Below are 14,583 nucleotides of genomic sequence, written 5' to 3' on the forward strand. Positions count from 1 at the left end.
CGGTCAAGTTTGCTTGCGAGTGACCTGTAGCTCAAATAGCTCACTTCCGCATTCTTTCTTCCCCTGATGAAATAAGATTATTATGCATGAATGGGATATGAAGAATAAATACATCATAATCGCATTCAAAAATGATTCAAATATCTCAACCAAAACGATTGAAATGTGTTCACAAATATGATTAGAAAATGACTGCGAAACGTATTCAAATATTACTCTAAAACAATATCCAATATGAACAAAAAGCGTTTCCGAATATGTATCATAAATGATTATTCAAGAATAATCACATTTATGGTACATTTTTCTCCCGACGATACGTCAATTTTCGAATAGAAAATGCTTTTAAATTTTTAACGTTTTTAATCATCTTGGGATATGATATTTGAATAGTTTTTGATCAAAATTTTCAAAAAATGCTGGCTGGGTTTTCTCCAGGGAGTGGGAGTCGAACCCGCACTCCTACGATAGTTGAAATGGATATAAACGCATTCAGCTACGTCATGCCTTAGTTGTTGTAAAGTTTTTCCCAATTGCCTTCTTCGCATATATTTTCTTCCACACATTACATAATTCGTATGTAAGAGAAACTTGGTATTTGTTGTTGTTTTTGTTCTATTTAGTTTTAACCGGCTGCAATAGGGGGGAAGATTTTTAGAAGGATCCCATGGTAAGTGTTTTAAAGCGAAAACAAAAATTGTTTCTGGACCGATTCCAGCTTGTCAGAATGAACCTGATAACGCGGATTCCAAATTATTGAAGCGTATTCCAAAGTAGGCCTGACCAATGATATAAAAAGAGTTTTTGTAACGTATGGGTCATTGAATTCTTTAGACCAACGTTTAACGAAAGCCAAAGTACCTTTAGCGCTATTCACACAAGATTCAATACGAAGTTTCAAATCGATACTTAAATATCATGCTTTCTGTGTTTTTTCCAGATACCCCAACTTTGTGCGTAGTTAGTTCTGCATTTTCTGCAATGTTGGCTTAGAAATCACAAGAACAACTATTGGCTATAAACCTCTATTAATCTCTCATCATAGCTGCGGTATCGAGAGTCGATGGCATGGCCCTTTTCAAGAGAAAAGTCATGCCGATGAATTATGGTTATCTCCGTCGAACCAGTCTTGTTATGGGAATTCATAAAAAGGTTTCGGCACAGCAGGTGTTCCTATCGGCATCCGTATTTGGAAATATACGAAGCGGAAGACCTCCGCCAAGAAGACTTCCTTGGTACCCGCAATTGGTGTCAGTTATATTGAAGCTGGGATAGCTAGGCTGACTTGCGCAACTGCAATGCCAAAATCTCCTAAGCGCCAATTGTTGGTGGTGTTAAATTTCTTCATATTTCTCCTTTTACTCTAGCCACCATCATAACGGCATATAGTCATAGTTCATCGTTTTTAAAGTCTGGATTTTTGAAAATTTAAACACTATTTTATTTGGTCTGTGAATATGCGCCAATAAAGCTAAATTTATAAAAAATTATAACAAATATTTTTTCTGCACGTTTTTATCAATAAATATGAAATAGACCCAGGTGCTGAAAGATGATCAAAACATCGAAGGCTAAAAAAATCGAACGATTCTAAAAAGAAAATCGATTCTTCATTTCTTAAAATAAAATCGATTAAAAATCGAATCGAAATCCAGCTCTAATATTTTCACATCTTTACTGAGTACCTGCAATCAGCTGTTTAACACCTGATAATTTTGCAATTTAGTTGGGTTAGGTTATCACTAAAACTCAATAAAAAATAAGTTTTTATCAGAAGCAGTCTGTAAAATGCTATTAAAACAACCAATTCGCAACTTGCACACCGCTATTTCATGTTTGGCACGTAGCATTGGCCGACGTTCTAATCCCGGTATCGGACATCAGCTTTCGACTGTAGAAGATGTTGATCAACAACTCTTTGAAGACCCTGAAGGGCTGGATGATTTGGAATCTGATTTTATGACAGTAAATAAGACGCATCGTGAGTATGAACGTGAAATCAGTGAGCAAAGGGAACGCGTACGTCATCTTATGGTTAAACATAAATACTTCCGTGAACCTAAATTACCCAATTTACTAACCTATGCCGAGAAAGAGCAAATACGTATGTTGCATTCGCGAGATCCTGAAGAGTGGCCAATAGAACGGTTAGCAGAAAGTTTTCCAGCCACCAAAGAAATTATAAAAAAAATAATTTCAGCAAAATGGCAGCCACGCAGCGCCGAGCGCGTATGCAAGCATGATGAGTTGGTCATCCAAAATTGGGAGAAATTTCGTACAGATCCAAAATTGCTGCAATTGCCTCAAGATTTTCAAGCACATCTACAAAAGTTCGCTGCAAGACGACCAGAAGATCTGCGAGCACTCTCTGCACAAGTACCAGTGAAACCGAAGCTACCACTTCCAAAATCGCAAACATTTTTATCAATTATTACGAGTTGCGATAAATATGCGGATAGTAATGAAACAAACCAACTCGAGGCAGGTGGAAATCCTTTTAATAGTGGTAATTCACCAACAGCAGCTGGGGAAGATGAAACGTATCTGTTGAGCAAAGTACACGATAAGCGGAGAATGCGTTTACAAGAGTTGAAAAAATTAAAACTATCGGCCAGCGAATTGACGGCGTCATCGTCCGCAAATGAAATAGTTAAAGGTGAAGAGCCCTCATCTACAGCACACAGCATAGACAAGTACACAGCTAGTGCAATAAAAAATCCGAGCGGTACGGGCATTATTTCTTACAATAGATTAGCTGATTTAAATCTTCTCGAGAAATATGAAAGCAGTGAAATTGTTATTAGCGCTGAAGATCAAAGACGTTTTGAAATTACACGCGTCAAAGATCGTATTCATATACCAAGAAAATTGTGGCAGAAAGGAGCGACCTATCGTGTTGTGGACGCATATTATGATGATGATGGAGAGTTTTTATATCGCGTGCCCGGTATGAGTGGTGGAATACAGTAAAGTTAGACCAGGCATGCTTAACGAACGAAACGATATCATTTCGTTACGATAATCAACGCTAATAAACGAAACGAAGTCACTTCGTTTCGTTTATTAACGTTAAGATCGTCAAATTAACGTTAATTTGTCGTTCTTAACGTTAATAAACGAAACGAAATGACTTCGTTTCGTTTATTAGCGTTGATTATCGTAACGAAATGATATCGTTTCGTTCGTTAAGCATGCCTGAGTTAGACCATGCCGCTGCATAAAATATTCTCTAATAATTAATGTTAATGAATCTTAAATATATATATATATTTGTAGCATGGGCAACCCCCGTTGTTGTTGTACCAGTGCTTCGCCCCATCCAATAGGCGAGACCGATCACAAATTGTCATCAATATCCTCTAACGGAAGTCCAAGGAAACTTGCAGTTTTAACAGGGGTGGACCATATTGAGAGGCGTGTTAGAGGCTTTGGTTCCACATTACAATTGAAGAGATTGTACTGTAACAGGTTAAACTCTTACATATCCAGAATCAACCCTGACATACAAAATGTATGCCCCGCTTGCAATGTCTCCCCATATGACACCAACCATCTCTTTAATTGTAATGTGGAACCAAAGCTTCTAACACCCCTTTCATTATGGTCCACCCCTGTTGAAACAGCAAGTTTCCTTGGACTCCCGTTAGAGGATATTGATGACAATTTGTGATGTTGTTGTTGTTGTAGCGATAAGGTTGCTCCCCGAAGGCTTTGGGGAGTGTCATCGATGTGATGGTCCTTTGCCGGATACAGATCCGGTACGCTCCGGTACCATAGCACCATTAAGGTGCTAGCCCGACCATCTCGGGAACGATTTATGTGGCCACATTAAACCTTCAGGCCATTCCCTACCCCCAAATTCCATGAGGAGCTTGGGGTCGCCAGAGCCTCGTCTGTTAGTGAAACAGGATTCGCCGTGGATAGGTGAGGTTGACAATTGGGTTTGGAGAAGCTATATATTGCGCTGGCAACCTGAAGGGTTGCGCTACACAGCTTCTTGAATATGGTACTTTAGTCGCCTCTTACGACAGGCATATACAATTTGTGATCGGTCGCAGCTATTAGGTGGGGCGAAACATTGCTACAACAGATTGTTGGTGTCATGTGGGGACAACTGAGGTAATAGGCTCTTATTTCTAAATGTTTTGGGAGATTTTCAATGTTGATGGTCCTTTGCTGAATATTGATCCGGTACGACGGGCCGAATATAGGTCATCCCATCCCCTGCTTTCGGGGGGAAACTCAGATCCTCCAGAATTTCACCTGCTAAATACAGTCATATTTGGAAAAAAATTCACTTGGTATGGGTGAGGTTGGCGATTGGGTTGGAGGTTACGGCTGCACAACCCTTTTGAATCCCCGACCCCTTTTTCTGCTGTCAAACACAATTGTTGATAGGATTACTTTCTGATGGGATTCAAGGGATTGATAAGCGCAATACAAAACTTTATAGCTTCTAAGCTTCCACAACCCAATTATCAACCTCACCCACGCGTGGGAAATCCTGGCGACACCATGTTCCTCATGGAACTTGTGGTGGGGAGGCGGTATGGGCTTTTAATGGGGCTTTTATGTATGGGCTAGTACCTCAATGGCGCGTGTTACCGGAACGTTAGGGATCTATATCCGGCAAAGGACCATCAGCATCGACAAAACTCTCAGAAAGTGGCTTTATTGTTAATGCAACGAGATTAAATTCTGGTTTCGTAGTGGCATCTCTTTCTCGCACCAGACTAAAGAAATGACACGATATGAATCCACTCTATTTGCAGCCTCGCTTTGTTCCGAATTTCTCGGATGGGTCTCTTCGACTATACATATATGCAGCCATAGCTTTCATCAAGGTTTGATGATTGGCTTAAAGCCGTACATTTTTCTGGCATTCAAGGCTGTACGCGGAGGAGGAGAGGCAATCGAAGAGTAAGGTTCTTGCTCATCCTCGCGACAGTGGGGATAGTACCGGATCTATATTTATGCGAAAAAGAATTGCCAACATATTATACATACACCCAAACCTGAGTGAATAATCCTCTCGAGAGGCTTGCTTGTCCTTGGGTCAATATACAGTTAAGCCAATCTACTCGTTCTTATTTCAATATCCCAGTATTAAGAATTCCGGAACTGCCCTGATTGACACTATGATGAACTAGACAGTTGAATTTCATGAGCCGTTGCACAACCGCATCAATGTGTTCCGAGCCGCCAAATAATAACAGCAGTATTGCTAAAGTGCTATTTATTTGATGGAATGTTGCTGATACTCAAACTGATAATGTGCTGCAATAGCGTAGTGAAATATTTTATATTGCCTTCTATGTATTTGCTAGTGATGATCAATAGCATAGATCAGATTGATACGAATCTTTTGTTTATGCTCTCATATTTTCGCTCTCACGAGGGATTTATCTTCTAGTTGTTACTGGCAACAATCACAGATAAATCCCTCGCGCCAGCTGAAGCGGGTGCCAGAACAAAAAATGTGCCAGCCAAAACGAAAAACGTGCCAAAAATTTTGGTAAACTTTAGTTTGACTTATAACTGTAGAATAGCGTTCAAAAATTATGGGAAAAAGGATAAAAATACTTGTTTTAGTGTAAGTATTATTAGTTCGAAGGCGGAGGGTAAATATTATTTACCATTCAAAAGTTATCACTAAAAACAGGTTTTGTAAAAATGAACTCCCCATGCAACCAGTCCATTTTGATCACAGAACCTGGAACGCCAGACATGTAGGATAAGCCCTATCCATTAAATAATGTTAATTATTATATCATAGGTCCGATTTACTGAAATTTCAAAAGGATATATGGTTTTCCCTGCGAGTTAAATGCAGTTACAATATTTGACTAATTAATTTAATCGAAATGTTAGTTTTACTTAGATTTGTTTATATTTAACTCTAACTAGTCGTATTATTGTAAAATAAGTTCAAAGAAATTAATATTTGACGACTATCATTTTATTAAATGATTGAAACTATAATCGCCGAAATGTATGTCAAAAATCCCCATTTTCAGATCTATTAATTTTTGTTTGGAGTGGCATCATTGATAAATGTTATAAAAAATGTGCATTTTGACAGCGCTCTCTCGAAACAAAGAGTTGCAAATCCATTCATCTATGATCAATAGATTGTCAACATTTCAGTCGACGAACGCGCGACGTTGCCACATCTTCTCAAACTTTGCCGAAGAAAGTGACGCACTTTCTTTGAAAGTAACATTGCTACAGCAACTGCAACTGCACACATAATTTCATCTATCGTTCTAAACAGTTTAACGGAGTTAGGCGTACTTGAACACCGTTTAACATTGTTTACTATATAGTTTGGCAGCTTAAGTAGAGGTTATGTTGCGAATAGAGTGGAAGGCAGTGGACTAGGCAGTCGAATGTCATATAATGAAGGAATGGTGTTCGGAGTTTTTTCAAAGTTAAAAAAAAAATGATAAAAGCTTTAATATAAATAAAACTATTGTTTTAATAACAACAAAAACGCCATATATATTCTGTATGCATAAATTTGTAAGGATTATCCCACTTTAAAATTTGAATTAAATAATCTAAAGTTTTGTTTTGAAACTGAGTCGAGAACTGTGCGTGTGAATGTGCGAATTTTCACCGATCAGCTGTTAGTTGCGCTACTTGGTAAAATTTACAATGCCGTTTAAGTTACAGCTGATCAAAGACTGCATTGTGCGCTCTATAGTACGGCCTATAATCATTCGGCAAGCTACAATAGTTGTGACCTATAGTTCCGTCGGAAGTATATCAAGCTATTACTAGAGATAACACTTTGTTTGTGATGGCATACAGTCCTTGAGCGACAGCTCACCCTCTTGCGCTGTAAACATGTCAAGCGAACTATCAAATACACACTCGAAATAAAATTTGAGGGGCACGTTAAGATTTACATATGTTTCTATAGGTCGATGTATTTATAATATACGTATTAGGGCGGGTCAAATTGTATGTGCAAAAAGGGAAAAAAACTTTAGGTGCACATCCAGTTTCTGAATCTAATTTTGTTAGACAACAGAATTTGACATTTATTTTCATGTATTTTATTTGTGAGTGCCGCTATTCAGTTTGACGCACCCTAATACGTATAGATATTAATTAACTTTTACAAAAACCTACATAAGGGTATATATAGTAGTCTTTAAAGCTGTAATGAGCAAGGTCAATAAGTGGTGCACATGGAATGCAACTAAAGCCAATTTAATATATTAATGAAAATTGAGTATTGAACAAAACAAAATGCATGAAGTCAGATACATTTCGTTGTGAAGCAGTGGATGAATTTAAATTTAATTAGCTTATCAATCAATGATAAATTTGATATTAAATTACGCATATCTGCGTTTTTTACATACATTTTCATTGTTTTCAACAAAGTTTTTAATAAAATTTTTTACTGGTATTTATTTATTTAGTATCATTTAAAAAATAAACATAAAATCAACACTTAGTGTTCTACAATTATTTATTTTTTAGCATAATGTATGTATACTATACATATATATGTATACGTGTGTATGTGAGTTTATAATAAAAATCTGCAACACGTACATAAATTTAATTAATCATAGTAATGTTTACAGCAATAGTAATGATAATGATAATACATAGTTATAACAATAATAATACAAACGTTAAATACACTCTTCGTACAATTAATACAACAAAAAATTCTTATTTATCGTTTATCGTTATCGTTTTTTTTTTTTTGTTTGTATTTTGTTTAATAAAGTATACAAATCTCATTTGGAATAAAAAAAAGGTTGAGAAAATTTTTTATAGATACAGATGTACTCATATGTACATTAGACTGGGTCTGCCCACAAACGAAATAAAAAAGTTGAAGGCATGAAGCATACTTTAAGGGGTTCAAACTTGTTTAGTAGACAACATTATGTGAAAACGACTTCAGACCTCAAATGGCATATAAAGCTTCTCAAGCCTAAAATAATTACTCATTAATTTTAAAAGTCGGATGTCGAATAAAACAAGTTAAAAAAAGCAATGATAGCAAAAACCAAAATTTCTCCCAAGATCCTCTCAAAATAAACCTTTTTTCTAAGATTTTACCCAGTCTTAACATATTTCTAACTAAAATTAACGTCAAATGCATTACAATAATCTAATGTAAAATGATAAATGTACACATAATTTGACGTAGCCATAAGGAGTATTAAAGCCAAATTAAACTTCCTTAACCCTAACGCCATAGTAGTAACCATTGTGAATTCATACAAGTGGCGAATGTTTGACAAAAACGTTCACAATAGTAAACAGCCTCGATCACCTGTTCAATCGCTGTTCGATTACTTAAATTATTGGCTCAATAGTGTTTTTCCAAAATTTTTGTAGACCACTGGTGTATTGCATTATTTACATATTTTAAATTGTTCGCATAGCTGGCTACTCAAATGTAATCTATTATCTTGATTTTAGAAACGAATATTAATATTTAGTCTGATTTTCTGTATACACATTTAAAAGAAAAGTTGATTTGAAACATAAATGTGCAATTCATAGCACTTCAATTTAATACCCGCGAACAAAAAACAAACCTTTCTTCCATTTTCTGGCCTTTCGCGACAGCCGTTCTCCCTGTCAGCTATTATTTGACATGTAGGTATGGCAATGGAGGAATAGAAAGATTTCTCACTTGTATGAATTCATAATGGTAGTAACCATACCCATATCCATAACCATCTCCAATGTGATCGATTAATGGTGCCTTAACCTAAAAATCGTGAAAATTTCATAAAAATGAAGAAAACGCAAAAAATTACAAAAATATTCCACAAAAAATAAGTTTCTTAGTCATAACGTATCCAAAACAATGAATAAAATCAACAAAAAATTATTAAATTGACCAACTCAAATATTTTTAGGTTATGGATATGGCGAGAAAATAAAAACCAATTGCTTGGCTATGCTATGGTTATGGCGTTATGGTATGGCACCATTAATCGATTACATTGATTTCCATAAGGTAGGTTCGATCAGCTGTTTTATCTGATCATTAATTGGCCCTTTAGTTACTATGTACAACAAAAACAAGTATACATACAAGACTTTGAAACAAAAACCATAATGAAACTAATGCAGCGGAATGTTTTTGCCTTTTCCATTACAAATCTCTTAACTTCGGTTTTCTTAGCAGCCCAACCAAAATTTTTTTATACAAATTTCATAAATTTCAATACTATTAGAAAAAATTTAGAAAAATTTCACAAAAAAAAATATATAAATTTACGTTTCACAATTTTTATCTTTTTTAACTTTTGTGATAAAAATACCTACCAGGTATAGATTTTCTGACGTTTTTCCGCAATCAATGCAACAAATTTCAACATATACATATGTACATATTTTTTTTTCTCAAACAAAAACAAATTTGAGTATTTTACTTAAAAAAAAAACCTTGCCGACCAGAAGAGCGAACGCTTATACCTTGTAAGTGTTTTTATCATGAGTAGCGTATTTCAGCTTATTTAAGTTTCCTTTTTTTTTTAACAAATTTTTCCTAATTCACGAGCCTATTTTTCTACATTACATTACAATAAATGTTTAGCAGCGTTTTCGCTTGTGTTTATTCACTTTCTATTTTTTTAAGGTAGGTAAATTTGTATACAAATATGAAAATGGGTAATTCCATGTCGAATCGATTAGAAATCGACAGTTTATGATCTTAAGCAAAAAAAAAAAAAAAATTAATATGCAGCAAAGAACAGATTGCGATAATAACTAAATATGGCATTATGATGAAATAAAATATGACGATTTTTTTTTCGAAGTGATCCCCAAGTGACCCAGGGAGTTGCCAAAATGAACGCGAGAGGGTCCAGGAGAGCCACAAAATTACCTTCTAACGACCCTGAAGTGATCCCAAAATGGCGCCGGGAGGATCCTGCGAGAATCATCAAAATCATCACATAATTACTACAGGAGGATCCCGACGGAGTCACCGAAGTCATCCCAAAAGGTGGCCTACTTCACGATTGTAGTTGAAAGTTCTAATTCAATAATGTATGTCATAATTATTAGCAACAAAAGTTTTGCGTTATGCCAGTTTTGCGCTCATAACCTAAAATAAACGTACATCGATCAAAATCTGTATTCCACTCATTGATGGGACATGGAATGACCTTCATATTTGCTTTTGACGTTTTCTTTTCTGAAAAAAAAGAAAGAAAAAAAATGTTGCCCTGTTGGTTCTTCTCTACTACTTCGTAAGTTGGTGTGTTCGTTTCCCAAAATATTTCCTAATAAGAAAATTGTCACCATTGCCCCAGGTGACTTAGTTCAAAAAAATTTCTTATCCTGAAAATGGCAAAACCTTAATACCCCTGAAAAGTGGCACATTTTTTAATGCATGAAAAGAACATAAATGGTTACCACGTGTATGAGCTGACTCTCACAAGCGTGCTGTCAGAAATAAAAACTCATTAACAATTATTACCTCTAGTTCACTTTTTTCGCTAAAAATTTGTAAAGTTACGAAAATTAATTAATACGATTAGCTGCTTTGGCAGGGTTACACTTCCACACCGTCATTTTATGCAGGGTGAAAATGTAACGGTTTTGCGTTGCGAACAGGTAACAATTTTCACATAAAAACGAAATACCCTGGGTTGGTGTCGATAGTCGACACTCGTTAACTCGATACTTTAATTCGATATCGAACGCTCGACGACACAGTTTGGTTTACGTATTTCCATTTGAGTACATTTTTCTCGTGTATCAAAAAGTGTTTCGAAAGTATATTGGAACAATCAAAATAATTTCAATAGGGAAAGCGTTTGTTTGCTGACTCTATTGACTATATTTACAACTCTTGCGCAGTGCACTAAGAGCGTAACACTTTTCCCCAGCAAAAAACGCTATTAAAATTTAAGAATGCAAATTGAAGCTAACATTTTTTTCCAGAAACGAAAAGGTCATTAAATTCCTCCCAACAGGCTAAATAATTTAGTTGGTTAATTAAAACGCTTAATGATTTTTTGTTTCATCCATCTTTAATACAATTGCAAAGGTTAAAGAGAGCTAAATATATCTTAACCTTTGAATGCGTACTGAAAATCAAAAGGCTGATGCGGACAGCTTAATTATTATTTAATTTTTAATATTTGAAGTAATCACAGTTTGGGGTCAATGCTGTAATACCTGGCATCTGTACCGAAATAATACACTCTTATCTAACTTATCTAATTTTAACATAAATGTACTTTTCATACTTTAAAATCATACAAATCTTCTTGAAATTCTGAGATTTCTTTTTCCTTTTGCACAAAATCAAATCAGTTAATGAGCTGTTAGCTCGCCTTTGTGTGAAACAACAACAAAGAAAATTGACAAAATTTTATAGTTAATAGAAGGCAAAGTTAACACCTTAGATAACACGAAATTGTAAATATCATTAATTAAACAAATAATTGACGTTTTTATAAATAAGCGAAATTTTCAGCCTGTTTAGGAAGATACATTTTATTTTTTCATCACCCTTATCTGTATTTTTATGTATGATGTCATGAAAAATTATCAGCTTGTGAATAAGTATACACCTTTTCCAGTTTTTCATTTCAAGTTCAGATATTTACAATTCAAGTTCAGATTTTTTAATTCAAGTTCAGAATATTACCATTCAAGTTCAGAAATTCCAATTTAAATTCAGAAAACACAATTCAAGTTCAGAAAATTACAACTTAAGTTCAGGAAATTACAGTTCGAATTCAGAAATTTATAAGTAGTGTGTTAATTTTCAAAAGTTATTTTAATTAATTAATTTTTTACCTAGATGTTACTTGCGGAAGTGTTGATGCTTCGTTGACCATGTTGTCAAAATGGTGGCTTGGGTATAGTGTACAAGTTTTCTTCAAAGTGTGTACATCCTGAACCTTGAAATCAAATGGAGGACAATTCTTTCCAACAAGTGCATGATGACGCTACGGCCAAGAAAGTACTTCAGTCGAAACAGCAGTTTGGAAGCAGTGGAAGGGAGAGACCTCCACAGAGTTGCGAAGGTGGAGGAAGACTTGACCTCTCATGGTGCTCCCAATCGCCGTCAGTTACCGCGAAACAGGGAAAGCTGGCATGATTTGTTACGAAACTGCCAAAATCGCGATTAAGTGCAAATTCATGATGAATGATGATGATGGCGGATAAGTTGAGATATTTTGACATATGGCGCCAAGATCTATACAGACAGTACCTATACGTTACTTCCGGGAGTGTGGACGCTCCGTTGACTGTTTAAGTGGTCATATCTTCGTCATGACTGCTGTCATACTCAGTGCAGATCAATGGTTGTGACGCTAAGAATATAGCTGGATGGCATTGCAATTGCTTCTTATGAGCGAGTGTTTTTTTCTTCGCTATCTCGCAAAATTGATTTAAACGAGTTAAGATGTCCAATGCTTACTTAACACATACATAGATACCATCTTACATACATTTATTTCCATTGGATGCATATATGTAATACTCCTATATTGTGTACCTAGCCTTTTGTAGCAATATAGTAGTATTACATATATGATTGGATGAAAAAAAATACCCGACAAATTTTCTGAACTTGAATTGTAATTTTCTGAACTTGAGTGACAATTTTCTGAATTTAAATTGTAATTTTCTGAACTTGAATTGGAAATTTCTGAATTTAAATCGGAATTTCTGAACTTCAATTGTAATTTTCTGAATTTTAATTGTAAATTTCTGAATTTAAATTGGAATTTCTGAAGTTGAATTGAAAATTCTGAACTTGAATTGTAAATTTCTGAACTTGAATTGTAAATTTCTGAATTTAAATTGGAAATTCTGAACTTGAATTGTAATTTTCTGAACTTAAACTGGAAAAGGTGTAGTATTAGTTTTTAAATTTAATTGTTTTTATATTGTTGGCTGCGTGCTTGGTGTACATTAATTTGGTGCGAAATAAAAAAAAAGTATGTTCTTAGTTTTTTAGGTGGAATTTGTAGAAAAGGAACACTTTTCTTTAACATCTTGATAAGACACCATTGACCTTGAAAATTAATTATAGAAAACCTAATGACAGGTGGAGGAAGACTCGATCTGTCTCCCTTTTTGCTCACAACTGGCGTCGGTTATCGCGTGACAGATATAGACTGCATTACTTATAACGCAAAGGCCAAACATTTAACCGCCAATTGATGATAATGGTGGACCTTATATCTGTCTAAAGCATTTTCATTACTGATGTCACCTGCATCGTACAGACAAGCCACATGTACGAGTATACCACGTTAAAATAAAAAAAAAAAAAATAAAAATGGAATCAAGTTGCACTGCGATGGTATGTACATTAGGGTGGGTCGATTTGTATGGACGAAAGTTAACCGATATCGCGCCATCGATTTTCGATAGGATTTGGGCTCAGGAAAAAAGTTCCACTACGCATACCCAAAAAAGTAATTTTCGAGCCTGCGAAATTTCATTTTTTTGACTTTTTTTCGACTTTGATTTTTAAGGTTTTTTTCATGACCTACTAAAAAAATTTTCATATTCAAAAAATATTTTTTTTTTTTCAAAAAACTGTTATCGCTAACGTTTTTAGCAGACATTTTTGGGTCGGACAGGGTATACATGAAAATTTTACAATCAAATGAAAGTGGAACTTTTTTCCTGAGCACAAATCCTATCGAAAAATCGATGGCGCGATATCGGTTAATAAATCGACCCAGTCTAATGTACATATCAAATTGTTTCTTAAGTTCTATTTCAGTAACAAAGTTTTTACGCTATTTTCAGTGTTTTTTAACCAAACCTTTTTGTTATTTCGCTCCACTATAGTGTGTAAAGTGGTATGTGTATGGTTATATGATGTACAATAATTGTATAGTAATTGTATATAGTTTGTTGTTTTTGCTTTCGCTTCTTACTCAACTTTAAATTTAGTTTTGAACTAATTCGACTTTGCAGAAAATGGACTAGATGATCCCACAGAGGGTGGTGTAGGTGTTGCACCACTGCGTACGCCATCGCCCTCGCATACATATTTACCTGAAACGTAAGAAAAAAAATTTATATATTGTGGCGAATATTAGCATTTCGATACAACACTATGCTGCTAGTAAATAAATACAAACAGCAAAGTAAGCAGCCACACATATGTAGATCTAAACATCAAAGCAAGCAATCCCACATACATGTAAACAGCGAAGCTAACAAGCATACATGGAGCTAAGAGCGAAGCAGACAAACAGTCACACATCATGTAATCATCAGCTAAGAGCGAATATGACATTACTCACACATATACATACATATTTACATAGCTAAATCAGTGATGATAATCATGGTACATTTGTACTGTTTTTGGTACATTTCGCTTCCCGAATGTACGTTGGTACTACATTGACATATTTGGTAAATTTTTGTAAAATACAGCACTAGAATTCTGAATTTAGAGCTTTAGCAGAGCATGAGAGCCTTAAAAAATTCAAAAATTTAAATATATGCAGCTTTTGGAAAGAATTAAGATCAGTTAAAAATAAATTAAATGCGCAAGTGTTTTTCAATGTTTATAGAATAGTTCAAGGCATATTGTCGATTCCA

General features: G+C 35.0%; 2 protein-coding genes across 6 annotated transcripts in view; one reads left to right on the top strand and one right to left on the bottom strand.

Annotated features, from left to right (window-relative positions):
• The first annotated feature begins 1,691 nt into the window (after window positions 1-1,691).
• Window positions 1,692-2,992, top strand: LOC137241359 (uncharacterized). The gene has a single exon (XM_067768922.1). The coding sequence runs from the start codon at window positions 1,789-1,791 to the stop codon at window positions 2,968-2,970; it is 1,182 nt and encodes a 393-aa protein (XP_067625023.1). The 5' UTR covers window positions 1,692-1,788; the 3' UTR covers window positions 2,971-2,992.
• Window positions 2,993-11,651: 8,659 nt separating this feature from the next.
• Window positions 11,652-14,583, bottom strand: part of LOC137253976 (F-BAR domain only protein 2) — a 103,029-nt gene continuing 100,097 nt past the window's right edge. For all 5 annotated transcript variants that reach the window (XM_067791617.1, XM_067791589.1, XM_067791607.1 and 2 more), the window contains one exon: window positions 11,652-14,028. In XM_067791617.1, the coding sequence (XP_067647718.1) occupies window positions 13,931-14,028 (98 nt within the window). In that variant the 3' untranslated portion in view covers window positions 11,652-13,930. The remainder of the gene's footprint in view (window positions 14,029-14,583) is intronic.

Source organism: Eurosta solidaginis, chromosome 1 (genome assembly GCF_040869045.1).
Source record: "Eurosta solidaginis isolate ZX-2024a chromosome 1, ASM4086904v1, whole genome shotgun sequence".
Lineage (NCBI taxonomy): Eukaryota > Metazoa > Arthropoda > Insecta > Diptera > Tephritidae > Eurosta > Eurosta solidaginis.

Coding starts and splice junctions, on each gene's coding strand:
- LOC137241359 (XM_067768922.1), top strand. CDS start 1,789: ATGCTATTAAAACAACCAATTCGCAACTTGCACACCGCTATTTCATGT.